At 39.9% G+C, this 19,656-nt stretch overlaps 2 protein-coding genes across 3 annotated transcripts in view; one reads left to right on the top strand and one right to left on the bottom strand.

The window, feature by feature from the left end:
- Nucleotides 1-15,304, top strand: part of hmcn1 (hemicentin 1) — a 98,437-nt gene extending 83,133 nt beyond the window's left edge. Inside the window, exons 86-107 of the mRNA XM_058072226.2 lie at nucleotides 493-574; nucleotides 658-927; nucleotides 1,006-1,176; nucleotides 1,248-1,418; nucleotides 1,488-1,658; nucleotides 1,732-1,902; nucleotides 2,975-3,145; nucleotides 3,228-3,398; nucleotides 3,468-3,614; nucleotides 3,689-3,826; nucleotides 3,894-4,015; nucleotides 5,000-5,237; nucleotides 5,301-5,363; nucleotides 5,444-5,563; nucleotides 7,282-7,416; nucleotides 7,504-7,617; nucleotides 8,850-8,975; nucleotides 9,045-9,173; nucleotides 11,092-11,436; nucleotides 12,453-12,572; nucleotides 12,650-12,776; nucleotides 13,649-15,304. Coding sequence (XP_057928209.2) covers nucleotides 493-574; nucleotides 658-927; nucleotides 1,006-1,176; nucleotides 1,248-1,418; nucleotides 1,488-1,658; nucleotides 1,732-1,902; nucleotides 2,975-3,145; nucleotides 3,228-3,398; nucleotides 3,468-3,614; nucleotides 3,689-3,826; nucleotides 3,894-4,015; nucleotides 5,000-5,237; nucleotides 5,301-5,363; nucleotides 5,444-5,563; nucleotides 7,282-7,416; nucleotides 7,504-7,617; nucleotides 8,850-8,975; nucleotides 9,045-9,173; nucleotides 11,092-11,436; nucleotides 12,453-12,572; nucleotides 12,650-12,776; nucleotides 13,649-14,015 — 3,669 coding nt within the window. The 3' untranslated portion in view covers nucleotides 14,016-15,304. The remainder of the gene's footprint in view (nucleotides 1-492; nucleotides 575-657; nucleotides 928-1,005; nucleotides 1,177-1,247; nucleotides 1,419-1,487; nucleotides 1,659-1,731; nucleotides 1,903-2,974; nucleotides 3,146-3,227; nucleotides 3,399-3,467; nucleotides 3,615-3,688; nucleotides 3,827-3,893; nucleotides 4,016-4,999; nucleotides 5,238-5,300; nucleotides 5,364-5,443; nucleotides 5,564-7,281; nucleotides 7,417-7,503; nucleotides 7,618-8,849; nucleotides 8,976-9,044; nucleotides 9,174-11,091; nucleotides 11,437-12,452; nucleotides 12,573-12,649; nucleotides 12,777-13,648) is intronic.
- A 361-nt stretch (nucleotides 15,305-15,665) lies between these two features.
- Nucleotides 15,666-17,334, bottom strand: uba52 (ubiquitin A-52 residue ribosomal protein fusion product 1). Of its 2 annotated transcripts, none has more exons than XM_058072229.2 (5): nucleotides 17,290-17,334; nucleotides 16,727-16,838; nucleotides 16,370-16,456; nucleotides 16,171-16,273; nucleotides 15,666-15,806 (listed from the first exon to the last, which is right to left on the bottom strand). In XM_058072229.2, exons 2-5 carry the CDS (start codon nucleotides 16,827-16,829, stop codon nucleotides 15,713-15,715), a joined length of 387 nt encoding a protein of 128 aa, XP_057928212.1. In that variant the 5' UTR covers nucleotides 16,830-16,838; nucleotides 17,290-17,334; the 3' UTR covers nucleotides 15,666-15,712. The 2 variants fall into 2 exon arrangements, with proteins under 2 accessions (XP_057928212.1, XP_057928213.1); XM_058072230.2 differs by having other exon boundaries at nucleotides 16,727-16,841; nucleotides 17,290-17,322.
- Between the last annotated feature and the right edge of the window lie 2,322 nt (nucleotides 17,335-19,656).

Genomic DNA, 19,656 nt, shown 5'->3' with positions numbered 1-19,656 from the left:
TTGCGCAACTGCAGGGTCTTGAGACACATGCTAACTCGCAAACTAGAGAGCTAGCGACCTAAACGGTAGCCTTCAAGTTATTTCCTTTCCAAGTTTAAACTTAAATAGCCAAAAACTTACCACTTCCACACGGATAGGGAGGATAACTATTAACAGTTATTTAACCTTTAACATGAACATTAATCACACGTAATAATTTTTTCTGGGTACATGATACCATACAGCATCCATATCAAACTTGCGCGGGCCGCACTAACATTAAACTTTCATATCAAGGCGGGGGCCTCAAACTAGTGTCCTGCGGGCCACATATAGCCCGCGGGCCGCGTGTTTGAGACCCCTGTTGTAAAAGTACCAGATGGAGGGGTAGGATTTAATAAGCTTTTGTGTTTCTAAAATGACAAAAACCCCGTAAACCGAGGACCACCTGTACAATTTAACGTCCTCAGTCAGTGGTGCATTTTATGTGTGTCTTAATTGAATTTCACACAGAGTGAAGATGCAGGCAATTACATTTGTGTGGCGACAAATGATGCCGGTGTTGTCGAAAGAAGTGTTACGCTCACTTTACAGAGTAAGCCGTGTGTGAAAGTGATTTCCGTTTTTGCCCATAAGAATCAGGTGTGCTAGAGACCAAACATCTGAATTCTTTTCCAGGTGCACCAAGTATTATAGTTGAGCCCGTAACATCAATGGTGGATGCTGGCACTCTGGTGGTGCTCAACTGCCAGGCGGAGGGTGAGCCAACCCCTTTAATAGAATGGTCCCGCCAAGGGCGTCCCCTTTTGGGCAGGGACCACTTCTCCATTCTGTCTAATGGCTCCCTCAGGATTAACAATGCCCAGAAGGAGGACACATCTGAATATGAATGTGTGGCTAGAAACCTGCTTGGATCAGTGTTGGTTCGGGTTGGGCTCACTGTTCAAGGTCAGTTCTTTGTAACGTCGTCTTTCCCAAGTGGTCACAAAAGGCTGACATCCATGCAAATGTTTCTGTTTTTTTCAGTCCATGGGAGCTACTCAGAGTGGGCTGAGTGGGGCCCATGCAGTTTGACCTGCGGGGTTGGTTCTCAGAGGAGGCAGAGACAATGTAACAATCCTCTACCTGCCAATGGAGGGCGCCACTGTGCAGGATCAGATGTAGAAACACGCAATTGTCAAGGGAAACCTTGTCCAGGTAGGAGACTTTAACTCAACGAAACTTAACTAAAACGAAAAATGCAGTACTGAAAATGTGCACATCCACAGTTGATGGTAACTGGTCAGAATGGTCTTCATGGGAGGAGTGCTCCCGTAGCTGTGGTCATGGCAACAGAACAAGGGTACGGACTTGCAGTAATCCACCAGCTCAGCATGGTGGAAAGCCATGTGAGGGGAGAGCTGTGGAGGTCATTATGTGCAGTGTCCGACCTTGTCCAGGTAACATTACGCCATTTTGTGCATATTGTATACCCATGGTGAAGTACTTACTCTTTATACTTAATACAGTGGCAGGTGGCTGGGGGCCTTGGCTTCCTTGGAGCCCATGCAGTGAAACCTGTGGCAAGGGTATGCAGTCCAGAATCCGTCTGTGTAACAACCCCCCTCCAGCGTTTGATGGGTCACCGTGTGAGGGCACAGACACTCAAATACAAGTGTGCAAGGAGAAACCATGTCCTGGTGAGGAACTCTTACTGTTACAAACATGTAACAGTAATGTAACCGACTCAACAAATGACTATATCTTCGCTAGTGGATGGGAAGTGGTCATCGTGGGTGAGCTGGGGAGCCTGCAGTGTTTCTTGCGCGGGCGGGACCCGACAGAGAACACGCCTCTGTGCCAGCCCTGCCCCGCAACATGGTGGCAGACAGTGTGAGGGCAATGACGTACACATCGACTATTGTAATAGCGACCCCTGCCCTGGTGAGTTATCATCTGTTTAGGTATGTGTCTTATATGTCTTATATAGTCCAACCCATTTATTGTCACGATTGGGCTTCACCCCCTTGTGACAGCTTTCGTTTTCCTTTTTTCCTTCATTCCTGGTCCATGCCCTTATTTTGTATTCACTTCCTGTGTTGCTCTGTTCTGTTTTCCGTTGCTTTCCATTATCTCCTGCACCTGTTTCCCATTTTCTGTTATGCCTATTTAGTTCAGGTGCACGCTCCTTTCGTGGTTGGGTCATTCTGTCACGTTCGGGCATGGTCGTGTAGTGTATCGACCCCAGGATGCAGAGATGAGGACCCAATTGCAGGTAAAAATGTATTTATTGCGACCTACATAAAAACGACAATGAGCCAACAACGAAAGGAGCATGCACCTGAACTAAATAGGCATAACAGAAAATGGGAAACAGGTGCGGGAGATAATGGAAAGCAACGGAAAACAGAACAGAGCAACACAGGAAGTGAATACAAAATAAGGGCATGAACCAGGACCTAAGGAAATGAGGAAAACTAAGAGCTGTCACGATGGGGGTGAAGCCCCATTACTCAATATAACAGTCTGACTCAGTCTGACTCACTGTGTCATCGCACAAAGAACACTAAACTCATCACACAGCAACTTAACACTCAACAGCTAGGTAAGACATATACAGTACAAGGCAAGCACCAATACGACTTTAAAATTAGCAGCCAATGATGGGAAATACTGGTAATGGTAATGGTAATGGTAATGGTAACGGTAATGGTAATGGTTTTATTTCATTTGAACATGCATCAGATTACAATTGAAAGCATCACATAATCAGTTCACAGTTCCACATGTCCAAAAGGAGTAGGAAGAAGCAAAGCTTATTAAATACTACCCCTCCATCTGGTACTTTTACAATCAGTAACTGTTACATTTGTTCACTTCCTGCTTTCATAATACATTTTTTTTTTTTGTCCCGTACCAAAGTACGAGGTGATATGACCATTTATGTTGACAAGTCCTGGGTTTCCATTGTATTTCACTTTATTTCTGTTGGTTTACATATTACTCCTGCCATAAGTCAATGGGAATTGGGGTCCATGGAGTAGCTGGGGCAGCTGCAGCAAGACATGCAACGGAGGGCAAATGAGGCGCTACAGAACATGTGACAATCCTAGACCGGCCAACGGTGGCAGAGCATGTGCCGGCTCGGATGCGCAGATACAGAAATGCAACACAGCCACGTGTCCTGGTGCGTTCATTCATTCAACATTCTGTGGTATTAACAGACTCTCATAGACAACGTCATGTGAATATTGTTGTGTCATTTCCAGTTGATGGTAACTGGGGATTGTGGCAGCCGTGGGGAGAGTGCTCTGCGTCATGCGGGGGTGGCGAGAGGACACGCATGCGACTCTGTAATAACCCTTCACCTAGCAACGGTGGCCGTCAGTGCCCCGGAGACTCCTCCCAGCTTTCCAGGTGTAACATTGAAGCCTGTCCAGGTAAGGCATTTGGATATACGTACATTACAATCATAAGCGCAACAGTCTTAAATGTTGTATCTTTATCAGGTGGCCCTCAAATGGCACGAGGTAGCGTCATCGGGAATATCAACGATATCGAATTTGGCATTGCTATACTCAATGCCACTGTCACAGACACCAAATCTGGCAGCAAATTCATCAAAGCGTCTATTTCAAACATCCCACGATCATTAGGTCAGTCCGTCAAACAGAATATCACGTCACGGGACGCACAAATTAACATACCTCCGTCCTCTTCTACTGTAAAGGGCCCGCAATGAGGAAGCTCATCTCCATCCTGAATCCAATTTACTGGACCACTGCGCAGGAAGTAGGAGAGGCTGTCAATGGGTACACGCTAACAGGCGGCGTCTTCAGGCGAGAAACACAGGTGGAATTTGCCACAGGTATGAATACACATAAATGAGTGATTGTGATGGCGAAGAGGATTAACGCACCTAACTGTGATGATAGGTGAGATTCTGAGGATGACCCACATCGCTCGTGGCCTAGACTCAGACGGAGCATTGTTATTGGACATTGTAGTGAACGGACATATCCTGCAGCTGCCTTCACATGTTGACATCAGCATTAAGGTACACACATGAAGCGAGTCTTTAGGGCAGGGGTCTCAAACTCAATTTACCCGGGGGCCACTGGAGCTAGGGTCTGGGCAAGGCTGGGCCGCATCAGGTTTTCCCAAAAAAAGAAAAACTCATTTATTAAAAACAGAAAAATATACAAACTTTTTCAGTTCTTTGGTTCCGATTTTCTACAATAAAAGCTCTGATAAAACATTCCACTGTTCTCAAATATCTTAATTTTTATTTTTCTGCACAAAATAAGATGAAAAATAAATAAACAAATCAAGAATAAAGAAAATCAATCAATCAGTAATAGATAAATATAATAATAATAAAAAACAGCAAATAATAAAAACTTAAGAAACCACATATAGTTGGTGGGTAAACAAATAGTTTTTTTCAGATTAAAATGAACAAAGCATTATTAGATCCCTGTAGACATGACAAAACACAACTATAGTCACATTTATACATTTATTTATTTACTTATTCTTGAGACACATGCTAACTTGCAAACTAGAGAGCTAGCGACCTAAACGGTAGCCTTCAAGTTATTTCCTTTAAACTTAAAAAGCCAAAAACTTACCACTTCCACACGGATAGGGAGGATAACTATTAACAGTTATTTAACCTTTAACATGAGCATGAATCAAACGTAATAATTTTTTCTGGGTACATGATACCATACAGCATCCGTATCAAACTTGCGCGGGCCGCACTGACATTAAACTTTCATATCAAGGCGGGGGCCTGCGGGCCGCGTGTTTGAGACCCATGCTTTAGGGCGTGTCCACACGGGATGTTATTCTGATGGAAATATGAAAAGTATTGTTGTTTCAATCTTTCATCCACACAGCAATGGCGTTCTTGGAGATGTGTTCCCATGTGATGTGTCACTGTGTTTTTCAACCTATGTGGACAGGGTCTTATAATTGTAGTTGTATTACATAACAGTAGACGACTATGCTTAAGCCACATATACACCTCTTCTGGCAGGACTACACAGAGGACTACATCCAAACGGGTCCAGGCCAACTCTACGCTTTGTCTACTCGTATGTTCAGCATTGACAGGGAGAGCGTTCCTTACTCTTGGAACCACACCATATCCTACGATGTGTCGAAGGGCCAGATGCCCTACCTGGTTGAGATGCTTCATGCAACAGCCATCAGCGCTCAGTACCACTCCATGGAAGAGCTGCTAGAGTACAGCATCCAAGCTAGCATCAGCAAAGGTAAGAGAACTTTTACCTCAGAGATGAAGTGGAACCTAATTTAAATATAATTTATTATTTCAGGTGATCGCAGCAACCAATGTCCTCATGGCTTCACTTTGGTCTCTGCAGGGCCGTACTGTGAAGGTGGGGTTTCTGCGCTTATCACTTAAGACTTGAAGTAGTATGGAGTCTTAATATAATCATGTATTGTTTGTGCACTGCAGATGAGAATGAGTGTGCCGTCGGGAACCCTTGTTCTCATGCGTGTCACAATGCCATGGGTACCTACTACTGCTCTTGTCCCCGTGGACTCACCATCTCAGCTGATGGCAGGACGTGTCAAGGTATTATTATTTATTATTATTATTATTATAGCTATATAGCTAGTATCTATCTATCTATCTATCTATCTATCTATCTATCTAGTATCTATCTATCTAGTATCCATCCATCCATCCATCCAGCTAGCATCTATCTATCTAGTATCCATCCATCCATCCATCCATCCAGCTAGCATCTATCTATCTAGTATCCATCCATCCATCCATCCATCCAGCTAGCATCTATCTATCTAGTATCCATCCATCCATCCATCCAGCTAGCATCTATCTAGCTAGTATCTATCTATCTCTCTATCTATCTAGTATCTATCTATCTATCTAGTATCCATCCATCCAGCTAGCATCTATCTATCTAGTATCCATCCATCCATCCATCCAGCTAGCATCTATCTAGTATCCATCCATCCAGCTAGCATCCATCCATCCATCCAGCTAGCATCTATCTATCTAGTATCTATCTATCTATCTAGTATCCATCCATCCAGCTAGCATCTATCTATCTAGTATCCATCCATCCATCCATCCAGCTAGCATCTATCTAGTATCCATCCATCCAGCTAGCATCCATCCATCCATCCAGCTAGCATCTATCTATCTAGTATCCATCCATCCGTCCAGCTAGCATCTATCTAGTATCCATCCATCCATCCATCCAGCTAGCATCTATCTAGTATCCATCCATCCAGCTAGCATCCATCCATCCATCCAGCTAGCATCTATCTATCTAGTATCCATCCATCCGTCCAGCTAGCATCTATCTAGTATCCATCCATCCATCCATCCAGCTAGCATCTATCTAGTATCCATCCATCCATCCATCCAGCTAGCATCTATCCATCCATCCATCCAGCTAGCATCTATCTATCTAGTATCCATCCATCCATCCAGCTAGCATCTATCTATCTAGTATCCATCCATCCAGCTAGCATCCATCCATCCAGCTAGCATCTATCTATCTAGTATCCATCCATCCATTCAGCTAGCATCTATCTAGTATCCATCCATCCATCCGTCCAGCTAGCATCTATCTATCTAGTATCCATCCATCCATCCAGCTAGCATCTATCTATCTAGTATCCATCCATCCGTCCAGCTAGCATCTATCTATCTAGTATCCATCCATCCATCCAGCTAGCATCTATCTATCTAGTATCCATCCATCCGTCCAGCTAGCATCTATCTATCTAGTATCCATCCATCCATCCATCCAGCTAGCATCTATCTATCTAGTATCCATCCATCCATCCGTCCAGCTAGCATCTATCTATCTAGTATCCATCCATCCATCCGTCCAGCTAGCATCTATCTATCTAGTATCCATCCATCCGTCCAGCTAGCATCTATCTATCTAGTATCCATCCATCCATCCAGCTAGCATCTATCTATCTAGTATCCATCCATCCAGCTAGCATCTATCTATCTAGTATCCATCCATCCATCCATCCAGCTAGCATCTATCTATCTAGTATCCATCCATCCATCCATCCATCCATCCAGCTAGCATTTATCTATCTAGTATCCATCCATCCATCCATCCATCCAGCTAGCATTTATCTATCTAGTATCCATCCATCCATCCATCCATCCAGCTAGCATTTATCTATCTAGTATCCATCCATCCATCCATCCATCCATCCATCCATCCATCCATCCAGCTAGCATCTATCTAGCTAGCTAGCATCTATTTATATAATGGTTACTGAAACATTTGTCCCCACCAGACATCGATGAGTGTTCACTGGGTACGAACGTGTGTCATGATGGACAGGACTGCGAGAACACCATCGGATCATATCGTTGTGTTATGCGCTGTGGCCGTGGATTCAGGAGAACAGCCGACGGCCTCAGTTGCACAGGTAGAAACTTTATTCTTTCGGATTGAATTGTGTCAAGTGTGGGATGTTGAAATCTAATTTTTTACAACTCTCATATTTCTTACTAAGATATAAACGAGTGCCGGGAGTCCAATCCATGCAATCAACACTGTCTAAATACAATTGGGAGTTATCGCTGTGCCTGTGAGCCTGGCTTTCAACTCAGGAACCGACGCTGTGTTGGTGAGTAACGTCAGTAATGAGGAGATGATTGAATCATATTAAAATGGAAGTACATGACCCTGAACACAGTGGGTGTGTATGAGGGGAAAAATCTCTAATTCTAATAAAACTTCTCGTAAAATGACCGATTTTTCCATTTTTAAATAAAAAATATACTCAAAATCACTTAAAATCATTAGCAGGGCCACAGAATGTTGATATTCTTCCTTAATTTTCTTTTTTTATTACAACATATTTACTGCTCAAACATCACGCTTTGTTTGGGATGTGTTTTATTTTTATTTTTATTTTTATTTTTATTTTTATTTTTATTTTTATTTTTATTTTTATTTTTATTTTTATTTTTATTTTTATTTTTATTTTTGATATTAAAATGGAAGCCCTGAAAACTGTGGATGTCTGTGGGGGGGGAAGTGTCTTAATTCTAATAAAACTTCTTGTAAAATGAAAATTTTAAATATACTCTAAAAAATCATTAGCACAGCCACAGAATGTTGATATTCTTCCATAATTTTCCTTTTTTATTACAACATATTTTCTGCTCAAACATCACGCCTTTTTTTTCTTTCTTTTTATTTTTTATTTATTTTTAATTTTTTATTTTTTATTTTTTATTTATTTTTTATTTTTTATTTTTTATTTTTTATTTTTTATTTTTTATTTTTTATTTTTTATTTTTTATTTTTTATTTTTTATTTTTTATTTTTTATTTTTTATTTTTTATTTTTTATTTAGAATGATATTAAAATGGAAGCCCTGAACACGGTGGATGTGTGTGGGGGGGGAAGTGTCTAATTCTAATAAAACTTCTCGTAAAATGAAAATTTTTAATTTTTTAAAAATCATTAGCACGGCCACAGAATGTTGATATTCTTCCATAATTGTCCTATTTTATTACAACATATTTTCTGCTCAAACATCACGCTTTTTATTTTTATTTTTATTTTTATTTTTATTTTTATTTTTATTTTTATTTTTATTTTTATTTTTATTTTTATTTTTATTTTTATTTTTATTTTTATTTTATTTTTTATATTTATATTTATTTTTATTCAGAATCATATTAAAATGGAAACCCTGAACACGGTGGATGTGTGTGTGGGGGGAAAATGTCTAATTCCAACCATAAACATAGTGATACAGTTGCCAGAAGGCATGCCTAAGAAGGACTAAATGGACTAAATCTTGTAAATGACACATTTCAGTTCCGTCTTTTCTCCCTTTCACCTCAGACATAAATGAGTGCAGACAAAGGGTTTGTCGATCCGACCAGCAGTGTAAAAACACCCGTGGTGGTTACAGCTGTATTGACCTGTGCCCTGCTGGTATGACCAAAGGCGCCAATGGGACATGTGCAGGTCAGTATCAAGTCCTCTTTGTCTTACAGGAAGTAGTATTCTTTGACTTTCCATGCAACTCTATCCTAGATATTGACGAGTGCAGAGATGGCACCCATCAGTGCAGATATAACCAGATCTGTGAAAACACCAGAGGTAGTTACCACTGCACCTGTCCACGTGGTTTCAGATCTCAGGGAGTGGGTCGGCCTTGTGTGGGTACGTACTCCCGTCGCTGTCTCTTGTACCAGTGTTTCCCATGCAGTCAATTTGTTTGGGGCGCCAGAAACCTTGTTCATAAACACATTATAAGGGGACTGTCTGTGAATGTAGCTTGGCGGTAGGCCTCATATACAGTTTTTATTTTTTTTTAAGCTTTTAAGAAATTCTGACATTACAGCATATATGGCTCTTCTCAACGAGCGGCAGGTGCCTGTGTGCTTAATTTGTTTTGTTTTTTGCTCACTTGACCACCATTGCTACCACCGCAAATACATTGCAGTCCTGTGGGAAACACTGTGTTCATACACATATTCATAAAGGCTTCATTTACAAGCATCTAGCAGTTATTAACTTGTGCAAATATGATGAGCTGACTGTATAGTTAGTCTATGTTAGAGGGATCATACAGTATATATATATATATATGTACCTGTGCTGCTTTTGTGCTCCTGCGACCTCACTCCTGTACGAACACACTCTCTGCCATCTTGTTTAGACATCACCGCTTGCTTCCGTGATTGAAGTGCTGCCAACTAACCCTCACGCTCAGCATCACGGCTGTTTAGAGATGCAATGCACTTTTTATATAGGTGTTGGAAATAGGATATGGAAAGATTTATGGGAATAATGTCATATTCTAAGAATATAACGTCATTTTTAGCTGCATGGTGACAGAGTGGTTAGCACGAAGGCCTCACAGTAAGGACACCCAAGTTCAATTCCACCCTCGGCCATCTCTGTGTGGATGTTTGCATGTTCTCCTCGTGCATGCGTGGGTTTTCTCCGGGTACTCCGGTTTCCTCCCACATTCCAAAAACATGCTAGGTTAATCGGCGACTCCAAATTGTCCATAGGTATGAATGTGAGTGTGAATGGTTGTTTGTCTATATGTGCACTGTGATTGGCTGGCCACCAGTCCAGGGTGTACCCCGCCTCTCGCCCGAAGACAGCTGGGATAGGCTCAAGCAACCCCCGCGAATGAATGAATAATGTAATTTTAGGCGTTGAAATAGTAATATAATATAATATAATATAATATAATATAATATAATATAATATAATATAATATAATATAATATAATATAATATAATATAATATAATATAATAGGCTGCACGGCGGTCGAGTGGTTAGCACAGCAAATTGTCCATAGGTATGAATGTGAGTGTGAATGGTTGTTTGTCTATATGTGCCCTGTGATTGGCTGGCGACCAGTCCAGGGTGTACCCCCCCGTGACCCTTGTGAGGATAAGTGGAAATTAATGATTTAATGAATATTATATATTATATGTTATAAGTTATTATTATTAAAAGTAATGAATAATGTAATTAATTTATATACAATATAAATAATATTATGAATAATATTTAATTATATATTATTAATATACACATTCATTAATATTAGATATAATAATCAATCAGAGCATCCCTAGTTTTTATAAATATAGAGCTGCAGTTCTTGGCCCTTTAATTTTTCAGTATAACAACCCCGACCCAAACAAAGACCAGCACCTCTTTCCTTTCACATTCTGTTACTTTCTTGTTGAAATGGTGTTGCTTTAGTAACAATACACTCCTGCCTGTGATGTCATTAACATGTTATGTCATCATTTTCTCCTTTGCTCCTTGTATGATCTTAATCACCATGGGAGTGATGGGAGTGATGGGAGTGATGGGAGCCATTAGGCAAATGTGTGCATAGATTCAATACATTTCAAATGGTATGGAAATGTATTTACAGTGGGGTAACTGATGTATCCCCCCCCTCCATCTTCATCTCTCCTCTATATTTCTTTCATTTCTCTCCTCGTGATGTATTCTCCTCATCCATTCCAACATGACTTATGTCCTGCTCCTCCTTCGTTTCTCCTCTCTCTGCTCCTGGCGCTGGTCTTTCTTTGTGTTGAGGGCAGATATAAATGAATGTGACAGGCTTCTTCAGCCCTGTGCCCACCAGTGCATCAACACTCCCGGCAGCTTTAAGTGCGCCTGCCCCCCGGGGCGCCACCTACTGGGTGATGGCAAGTCCTGTGCTGGGCTTGAGCGCCTGCCAAGTTACGAGAGTTACTCATACGGCTTCCGAACATCCCAGTCCTCACCTGAGCGCAGACCCCGCCAGCGCCTCTACCACAACTTGGCCTCGCACAGCTACCACTCCTACAGGGGCCGTAGCCGCAGAGGAGCCCCCGTAAACTCCTCACATCAGGGACACCCAGCTTGTCGGGAGGGGTTTGTGTCCAGGGATGGTCGCTGCTTAGGTAACTATAGAGCAGGGGTCTCAAACTCAATTCACCTGGGGGCCACTGGAGCTAGGGTCTGGGCAAGGCTGGGCCGCATCAGGTTTTCCAAAAAAAACCCAAAAAACACATTTATTAAAAACAGAAAAATATACAAACTTTTTCAGTGCTTTGGTTCCGATTTTCTATAATAAAAGCTCTGATAAAACATTCCACTGTTCACTCTTTTTCTGCACAAAATAAGATGAAAAATAAATAAACAAATCAAGAATAAAGAAAATCAATCAATCAGTAATAAATAAATATAATAATAATAATAAAAACTTAAGAAAGCACATATAGTTGGTGGGTAGACAAATGATTTTTTTCAGATTAAAATGAACAAAGCATTATTAGAGCCCTGTAGACATGACAAAACACGACTATAGTCACATTTATACTCTTTTTATTTACAACATATTGCGCAACTGCAGCGTCTTGAGACACATGCTAACTCGCAAACTAGAGAGCTAGCGACCTAAACGGTAGCCTTCAAGTTATTTCCTTTAAACCTAAATAGCCAAAAACTTACCACTTCCACACGGATAGGGAGGATAACTATTAACAGTTATTTAACCTTTAACATGAACATGAATCAAACGTAATAATTTTTTCTGGGTACATGATACCATACAGCATCCATATCAAACTTGCGCGGGCCGCACTAACATTAAACTTTCATATCAAGGCGGGGGCCTCAAACTAGTGTCCTGCGGGCCACATTTGGCCCGCGGGCCGCGTGTTTGAGACCCCTGGTATAGATGGTAGGCAGGGTCCAGGGGAGACATAATGCTATAATGTGATGCTTCCTTTTATATATGAATGAATTATTAGAGCTCTCTCGACATGATATAACACCCCTATAGTGACACTTACACTAGTATTACCCAATATAGTAGACGTAACAACAGACATTGAATGTATAAATAAGACTTAGGGTTAGCCTGCCTGTTGTGAGATCATTTCAACTTATGAACTGTGAGTGTTTGTGTTTCCAGATATCAACGAGTGTGAGATGAGAGATGCCTGCCAACACGAGTGTATGAACACACCAGGGAGCCACAGGTGTCTTTGCCCAGCCGGTTACCACCTCATGACCAATGGCAAGACGTGCCAAGGTGGGGGGGGGGGCGGGGGGGCGTGCCTCACGTCTGGACCGTCACATGTCTTTGTAGTAAAAAGTGTGTATTTACAGATATTGACGAGTGTCTTGAGCAGAACATCCAGTGCGGCGCCAACCGTATGTGTTTCAACATGAGAGGAAGTTACCAATGCATCGACACACCTTGTCCACCAAATTACCAGAGAGAGACCACCACAGGGTAAATGGTCACTATATTTATTTATTACATGCACCATTGATAATTATGCAAATTAGAATCTGTCATCTCGAACCCCATTCACCCTAAACTCCAACCACAGATAGATTTCAGTCCTGTGGGAAACACTGTTTAATAGTTTAACAACATGAAGAAACAGATTATCAAAACACTGCAGTATTAATGTTATTTTTCCTTGTAATATTATGACTTTATTCTCAGAACATTTCTACTTTTTTCTCTTAATATTTTGAATTTATTCTCGTTAAATTAAAGCCGTTGTTTCTGTTTGTTTTGTTTTTTGTAATGTTAAAACTTCTTGTAATATGATTTAAAATTTTCAAATATACTCTAAAAAAAATAATTAGCAGGGCCACAGAATGTTGATATTCTTCCATAGTTTTCATTTTTTATTATAACATATTTTCTGCTCAAACATCACACTTTGTTTTATTTTATTTTTTATTTTATTTTTTATTTTAATTTTTAAATATATATATTTTGTTTTACATTATTATTATTATCTTATTTAGTATATTTTATTTATTTAAATAATTCATTCATTCATTCAAAATAAAATATAAAAATAATATAATAATCAAATATTAGTAAAATAAAATATTATTATAATTATTTTTTTACATAATTATTATAATTTAAATAATTAAATAATTAAATGTATTAATTAATTTAATAATTCAAAATAAAATATACAAATAATACAATTAATAAAAATAATATATATATATATATTTTTATTTTTATTTTTGAATGTGTTTAAAATTTTGTATGCTTATAGCATTTTTTTAAACTAGTTTTTGCCTGATTTTTGAGATCTTCAGGACTCAACTGAAGGACTCCCATGTGTGTTTCAGGTTTTGTCTGAAGAACTGTCCTCCAAATGACCTTGAGTGCGCTCTGAGTCCTTATGCCCTGGAGTACAAGCTCCTTTCTCTTCCCTTCGGCATCGCAGCCAACCAGGACCTCATCCGACTGGTTGCCTACACACAGGATGGAGTGATGCACCCTCGGACCACCTTCCTGGTGGTGGATGAGGACGTCACGTTACCTTTCGCCCTTCGCGACGAGAACCTCAAGGGTGTGCTGTTCACAACGCGGCCTTTACGAGAGCCTCACACGTACCGCATGAAGGTGCGAGCCCTCTCCTACAGCGAGGACGGGGCCATCGAGTACCAGACCACTTTCATTGTCTACATTGCAGTCTCTGCCTACCCCTACTGAGAGCACTTTAAATGACGCCAGATGAAAGGTGACACTTTTGAGTCTACGTTGAGAACAAACTGAGAAACAGACTTCATCGTGAGCCAATGAGAGCGAAAAGACAAAACAAGCCATGACTATTTATTTGCTATCATTCAACTTGGTAAGCCCCCCCCCCCACACACATCTTCGCTTTATTCTCCACTATATAGACAAAAGTATTGGGACACCTGCACATTACACATATAAAAAGTGAAAAATTTTGTGAGGGTATTTTTGGTGTCCTCAGTGGATCAGAAAACTGCCAATTCATCTCCAAATGTACGATCCAGAGGTCCAAAATGTATCGGTTCGATTCAGTGGAAACTCTATCCACAGGGCTGGTTGCGTGGGTAGAAACAATGTTATACATAAAAGTGACGTCAATGTTGTCTACACAGCAACGAAAAGCCGGTGTTTTCCGATTTTGCCACTCTGGGACTGGAAGGCGTTTTCCAAAAAACTGTTTCAGGGCACCCAGAACACCGTGTCATGTGGACGATAAAGTACTTTGCTGTTTTGACCTGAAAATGTTTCTGTGTGGACAACACCCAAACTTTTCCCACCGTGGGCCAAGTACAGAAAAATTAAAGGATGCGGTAGGCCACTTTGATATCATTCACTTGTCTTTATTTTATTTTTTTATTAGTCACACTAAAGCAACAGTGGAGGTCTTATTTCATTAACTATTTGATATATGGCCAGAGCTCGAGTCCACCCTCGGCCATCTCTGTGTGGAGTTTGCATGTTCTCCCCGTGCATGGGTGGGTTTTCTCCGAGGACTCCGGTTTCCTCCCACATTCCAAAAACATGCTAGGTTAATTGGCGACTCCAAATTGTCCATATGTATGAATGTGAGTGTGAATGGTTGTTTGTCTATATGTGCCCTGTGATTGAAAATGAATACTTTATTCACACATTCAATACTCCATGGTCCTATTATGTTTCATATTAAAAACAAGCTCTTGACTGCAAACGGCTTCCGGACCGCACTGACACCCCCAAACTGAGGGTTCCAGTCAACCCATTTGATTGCCAAAGAGGCATGTTCAATGTCTTTTGTCTAAATAGTGTAACTTATTGGCAAGCACTCAAGTCGGGAATCACACAAGTGGAAAGTGTCAGGTGGCATCCCATCATACTATCCTAAAGAATCCAATGTGATGTCATGCTGCATCCTTCAACAGCTAATACCAAGATGTATTTTATTTTTGACTTGTAACACAAGTGTTGTTCACCTCATGTATTGATGTACTGTCATATTTTATCCCCTCCCCTTTTTTAATAAAAATGACATAACAGTAAAATTAAGTTTAACTTACATGCTATGATAATACATAATTCATTTATTTCCTGTGAGAGTCAAAGGTCAGATTGCTGCCTTTGCATTATTTTCTATTGATAGGAAGTACAGTATCCAAGATGTCTGATACCGGTGGTGTACAGTCCAGGCCAGCATAGCCTTCTCTGCTGGCATAACCACAAAATCCAAGTTCTTTGAAATATTTCAAGGTTTTCAATGGGTAACAATTACATTCCTGTAATTGGATGTTCACATCCAGACCTGCCAAGGCCACATGACACCGAGCTGTTGAAGGGAACCACTGAATGAGCGACACCTTACCAGGCAAGTGAACTTTTAAATTTATTTAACAATTTAGCACAAAAAGCCGAAACATCTACTTCAGCTTCTTCTTGGGGCGAAGGTTGTTGGTGTGTCCACACTTCTTCTTGCGGCAGTTGACGGCACGTGGGTGAAGACGGGCATAGCACCTGAGAGAAACAGGGCGGGGCAGAGCGTCAAAACACTCGAGTCGTGGGCTGGGCACTAGCACTTTCAATAGTCGGTACCCCACCCTCTTCGTGCTCTAATCATGCGAGTCACGCCACACGCAGGAAAAGATGACGTGACCATCTGAGACTTAGCATGTGCCGCACACCAACCACAACACCAATATGCCTTTTTGGGCTGAACAACAAATTCACTATTTATACATTTAGTATAATTTGTTCTCTGAAACAACCATTTGTAATGTATGCTAACCAGTCGTGGTGGTCTTAATATTTTGTGAGTGGTGAACCAAAAAATGTTACATTGGAGCCAAGGGGGATAGCACCTAAAAAAAAAATCACTTACTTGCGGCAGATCATCTTATCGCAGTTGTACTTCTGAGCCAGCTGTCTGAGGGAAGGCTCAATGATGCCTCCACGCAGACGCAGCACCAGATGAAGAGTGGATTCTACAAGGCAGTGTTATATACACCTTATATTAATTATCACATTTCATGTAGAAATATTTTTTTTTTTAAAAAAAGCTGAAATGAAATGATTGTTACCTTTCTGGATGTTATAGTCTGACAGAGTGCGTCCATCCTCCAACTGTTTGCCAGCGAAGATCAAACGCTGCTGATCAGGAGGGATTCCTACACACAAGGAATGATGCCACTGGATTAATTTTTTGATTTAATACAGCAATATGCAACGCAAATTGGTTATTTTCAACATTTTGTCTCAACGCAAGCATTAACAAATCATGATCAATCAACTAAAAAGGACAATGCTCTATCAACAAATCAAATTTAGATGCTGGTAACTACACAATTTGGTATGAAAAAGTATTAAACTGCTGAACTCATTCACTACATTTCCTGGCACCTAAAATGAATCGTTTCAATGTGCATTGTACTGCTCACCTTCCTTGTCTTGGATCTTTGCCTTAACATTTTCAATGGTGTCACTGGGCTCGACCTCAAGGGTGATGGTCTTGCCGGTGAGTGTCTTCACGAAGATCTGCATGTTGGCAGGCTGCTGGGTGTCACAGATTGAAAAGCAGTACTGTTAGCGGTGGAGAAACTCCTCGACTACCTGGTCGGTGCAGCTTATATTACGGCGCGGTTAGATACCCTCGCTTGTGACGTTAGAAACGTTTCTCTGCAAAAATTCTATGACACAGCCGAAATAGTTTTTATGACAAAGCTAGCGTGGAACCACAGGAGGTTTGTAGCATAGCTTAGCTAAAGCTCACGTAGCGACACGGCTAGTAGCTTGGCTAACAGATAGCTAGGCCTCGCCACATGCTGGCTGCTAGCATGGAACTTATTCTAGCTATGTGTGTTTAAAGATAAAATTGGACGTCGGAGTGAAATAGATATTGGTGAAACAGTGCTACAACTAACCAAATGCGAATTTTACCAGAATAATATTTGTTTTTATAACTTATGTGGGCAAAACGGCATTTCACAAAACGCGTACCCACCCTGCCGCTAGCTGAGCCTCGACGAAAAGAGAGCGGAAGCAGCTCACACACAAATGCGTCACTTCCTTTCGCCGGGACACTTACAAAGTAAAATTCCTATATTTTATGTCAATAAAAATGGTATAGCTAAACAAGTTACATTAACTAAATTCACATGTTTAGACTTCCACTATTAATTTTACTAAACTATTTAGTTTTTAATTAAATATATATTTTATTACAAACTTCAATTACAAAACAGTATAAAACAGTATACGCAGAATTACAGGAACATAAAAGTGCAATTCTACAGAACAATATCAACATAAATAAAAAGTAAATAACAAATAAATGAATGTGCGAAGGATATTGCTTGAAAATAAGAACAACAAAATAACAATAGAAATCACTTACGCTTATTTCCACTTAATTCTTGGCTCAATGCACTTCCGGTGTTGATAATAGTCCTATATTAGCATTAAAAAAAGTAGGCAATGGTATCAGGCTGTTCGACTGATACTGCACAATAATGTGAAAAACCCTTGTTTTTAAGCAAATACCTCACTTAAAAAAATAAAGTATTCATATTGATTAATTACTCATGTCACCTATAATTATAGCTGGTAACAACCTAGCATGATATCTTAGGGTGTTGTCATATTTATAAAGCTTTGCATGTGACAGTTATCATGTAGTCGGTGCAGTACTGCAACACCTCTGTTATTATGGGTAATGCTCAGATTACACAGTAAGTCAACACGTGCGGCACCTTTCAGAAAGCCTGCAGCTTATATTTGCGTATCTAGAAATCAGGCCAAATATGTCTGCAATGTTTTGGTCAACGTTGATGGAACATCCTGTGGTTGCGGACTGAGTAATTAGTAGTTAATTCAGCTTTTTCATTTCTGTTAAATCCGTCATGAGTGGTGACAAAGTAGAAGTTGTACTGTACATTTTTCCATGCCTATTTGCAGTTTACTACATTATTACGGTATTATTAACCTTCACGTTTCTCAAGACTTTGTAAATATGCAGATATTGTTTATCTTCTATTCTTTATAGTCTAAGTCCAATAACTACTTGGCTTATAATTAAACATAAACAGAGGACAGATAAGTATACATCTATGGAAAGTGTGAAGGGGCATAAGGACTATGAAAGTGTAAACTTTTACCTCATTTGGCTTGCCGTCCTACTTCAACCATGTTTATACTGTCAACCTGAAGATGAAGCTCGGTGTATGTTTTGCAAAAGGATTCACAAGCATGACATGATCACTAAAAACAATCTGTGTTGAAGCAGAAACATAGCCATGACCCTGATATGCAGGTTAGGACTGATTAAAAACAAGTTGGCAAGGAAGTCTGGAGTTCACCGACCTGGTAAAACAGCAGAGTCCAAGTGCAGCAGCTTCAAGGCCATAGCTTCATACCAAAACCCACTTTGATATCATTTTCAAATTACAGGTAGCATAGGCCGACTACAGAGGAAACAGCCTTTTGCCTTTAATTTTTATATCTAGTAATAATCATTTTTGCAAACCTGATATGATTTCTGTGAGTATACATTGACAATCTAAATGCAAAAAGAGTTGAAAATCATAATGCAACTAGTTACAAATTATCATCGGGTGGGGTTCCAACTAAGTTGAGACAATTCCGCTCACAAATATCACATCTCCCAAATGAATAAGCCACTCCACTGAAGATAAACAACAGGAGTAGTGGTGTGATTCATTCGGTCAAATTAAAAATAACTAAAGAGTTGTGAATCAAGAGGTGTAGGCCAATGCTTCACCATGTAGCAAAAGTAACGACACAAGTTTCACAAGCATAAACTCAGGGAATAAAAAGGCAATAAAGGCGAGAGTCAATAGTATACTTTTATTTAGTTATATTGCACTATTTAATTTATTTTTTGAAACAATTGTTTGTAATAATTAGTGTATTTTATATTGTTACATTGTTAGAAAATACCCAGGTTAATTGGTGACTCCAAATTGTCCATAGGTATGAATGTGAGTGTGCATGGTTGTTTGTCTATATGTGCCCTGTGATTGGCTGGCGACCAGTCCAGGGTGTACTAGACCATTTGCCACATTTGTGTATCGTTTTATTCTCAGTATGATAATGATCTTAGTAAAATTTAAAAAAAATCCTGAAAAAGTTCAAGTAAAAAAATATCGGTAATTTAAAAACACGTAAAATACAGAGAATATTACGAATGTTTAAAAGTAAAAGACGTTTTTATCAGTACCTTCACAATAAAGGAATGGCTCCCACGTTTTACAGCAAAATAATTTTATAGTTATTTTATATTGCAGCCGCTTATTTCTTCTGAACACATTTAATACAACACTTTGATTTTTTTGGAAGTAGATTTCGGCAG

The sequence above is a fragment of the Doryrhamphus excisus genome, linkage group LG4 (assembly GCF_037039965.1).
Source record: "Doryrhamphus excisus strain RoL-2023G ecotype Guam linkage group LG4, RoL_Dexc_Guam_v1.1, whole genome shotgun sequence".
NCBI lineage: Eukaryota > Metazoa > Chordata > Actinopteri > Syngnathiformes > Syngnathidae > Doryrhamphus > Doryrhamphus excisus.
Note: the sequence above shows the minus strand (reverse complement) of the source record. Positions and strands in the feature narration are given on the sequence as shown.

Coding starts and splice junctions, on each gene's coding strand:
- uba52 (XM_058072229.2), bottom strand. CDS start 16,829: ATGCAGATCTTCGTGAAGACACTCACCGGCAAGACCATCACCCTTGAG. Junction 16,457..16,726: donor AAAGATCCAAGACAAGGAAG/GTGAGCAGTACA, acceptor CCTTGTGTGTAG/GAATCCCTCCTGATCAGCAG. Junction 16,274..16,369: donor AGACTATAACATCCAGAAAG/GTAACAATCATT, acceptor ACTGCCTTGTAG/AATCCACTCTTCATCTGGTG.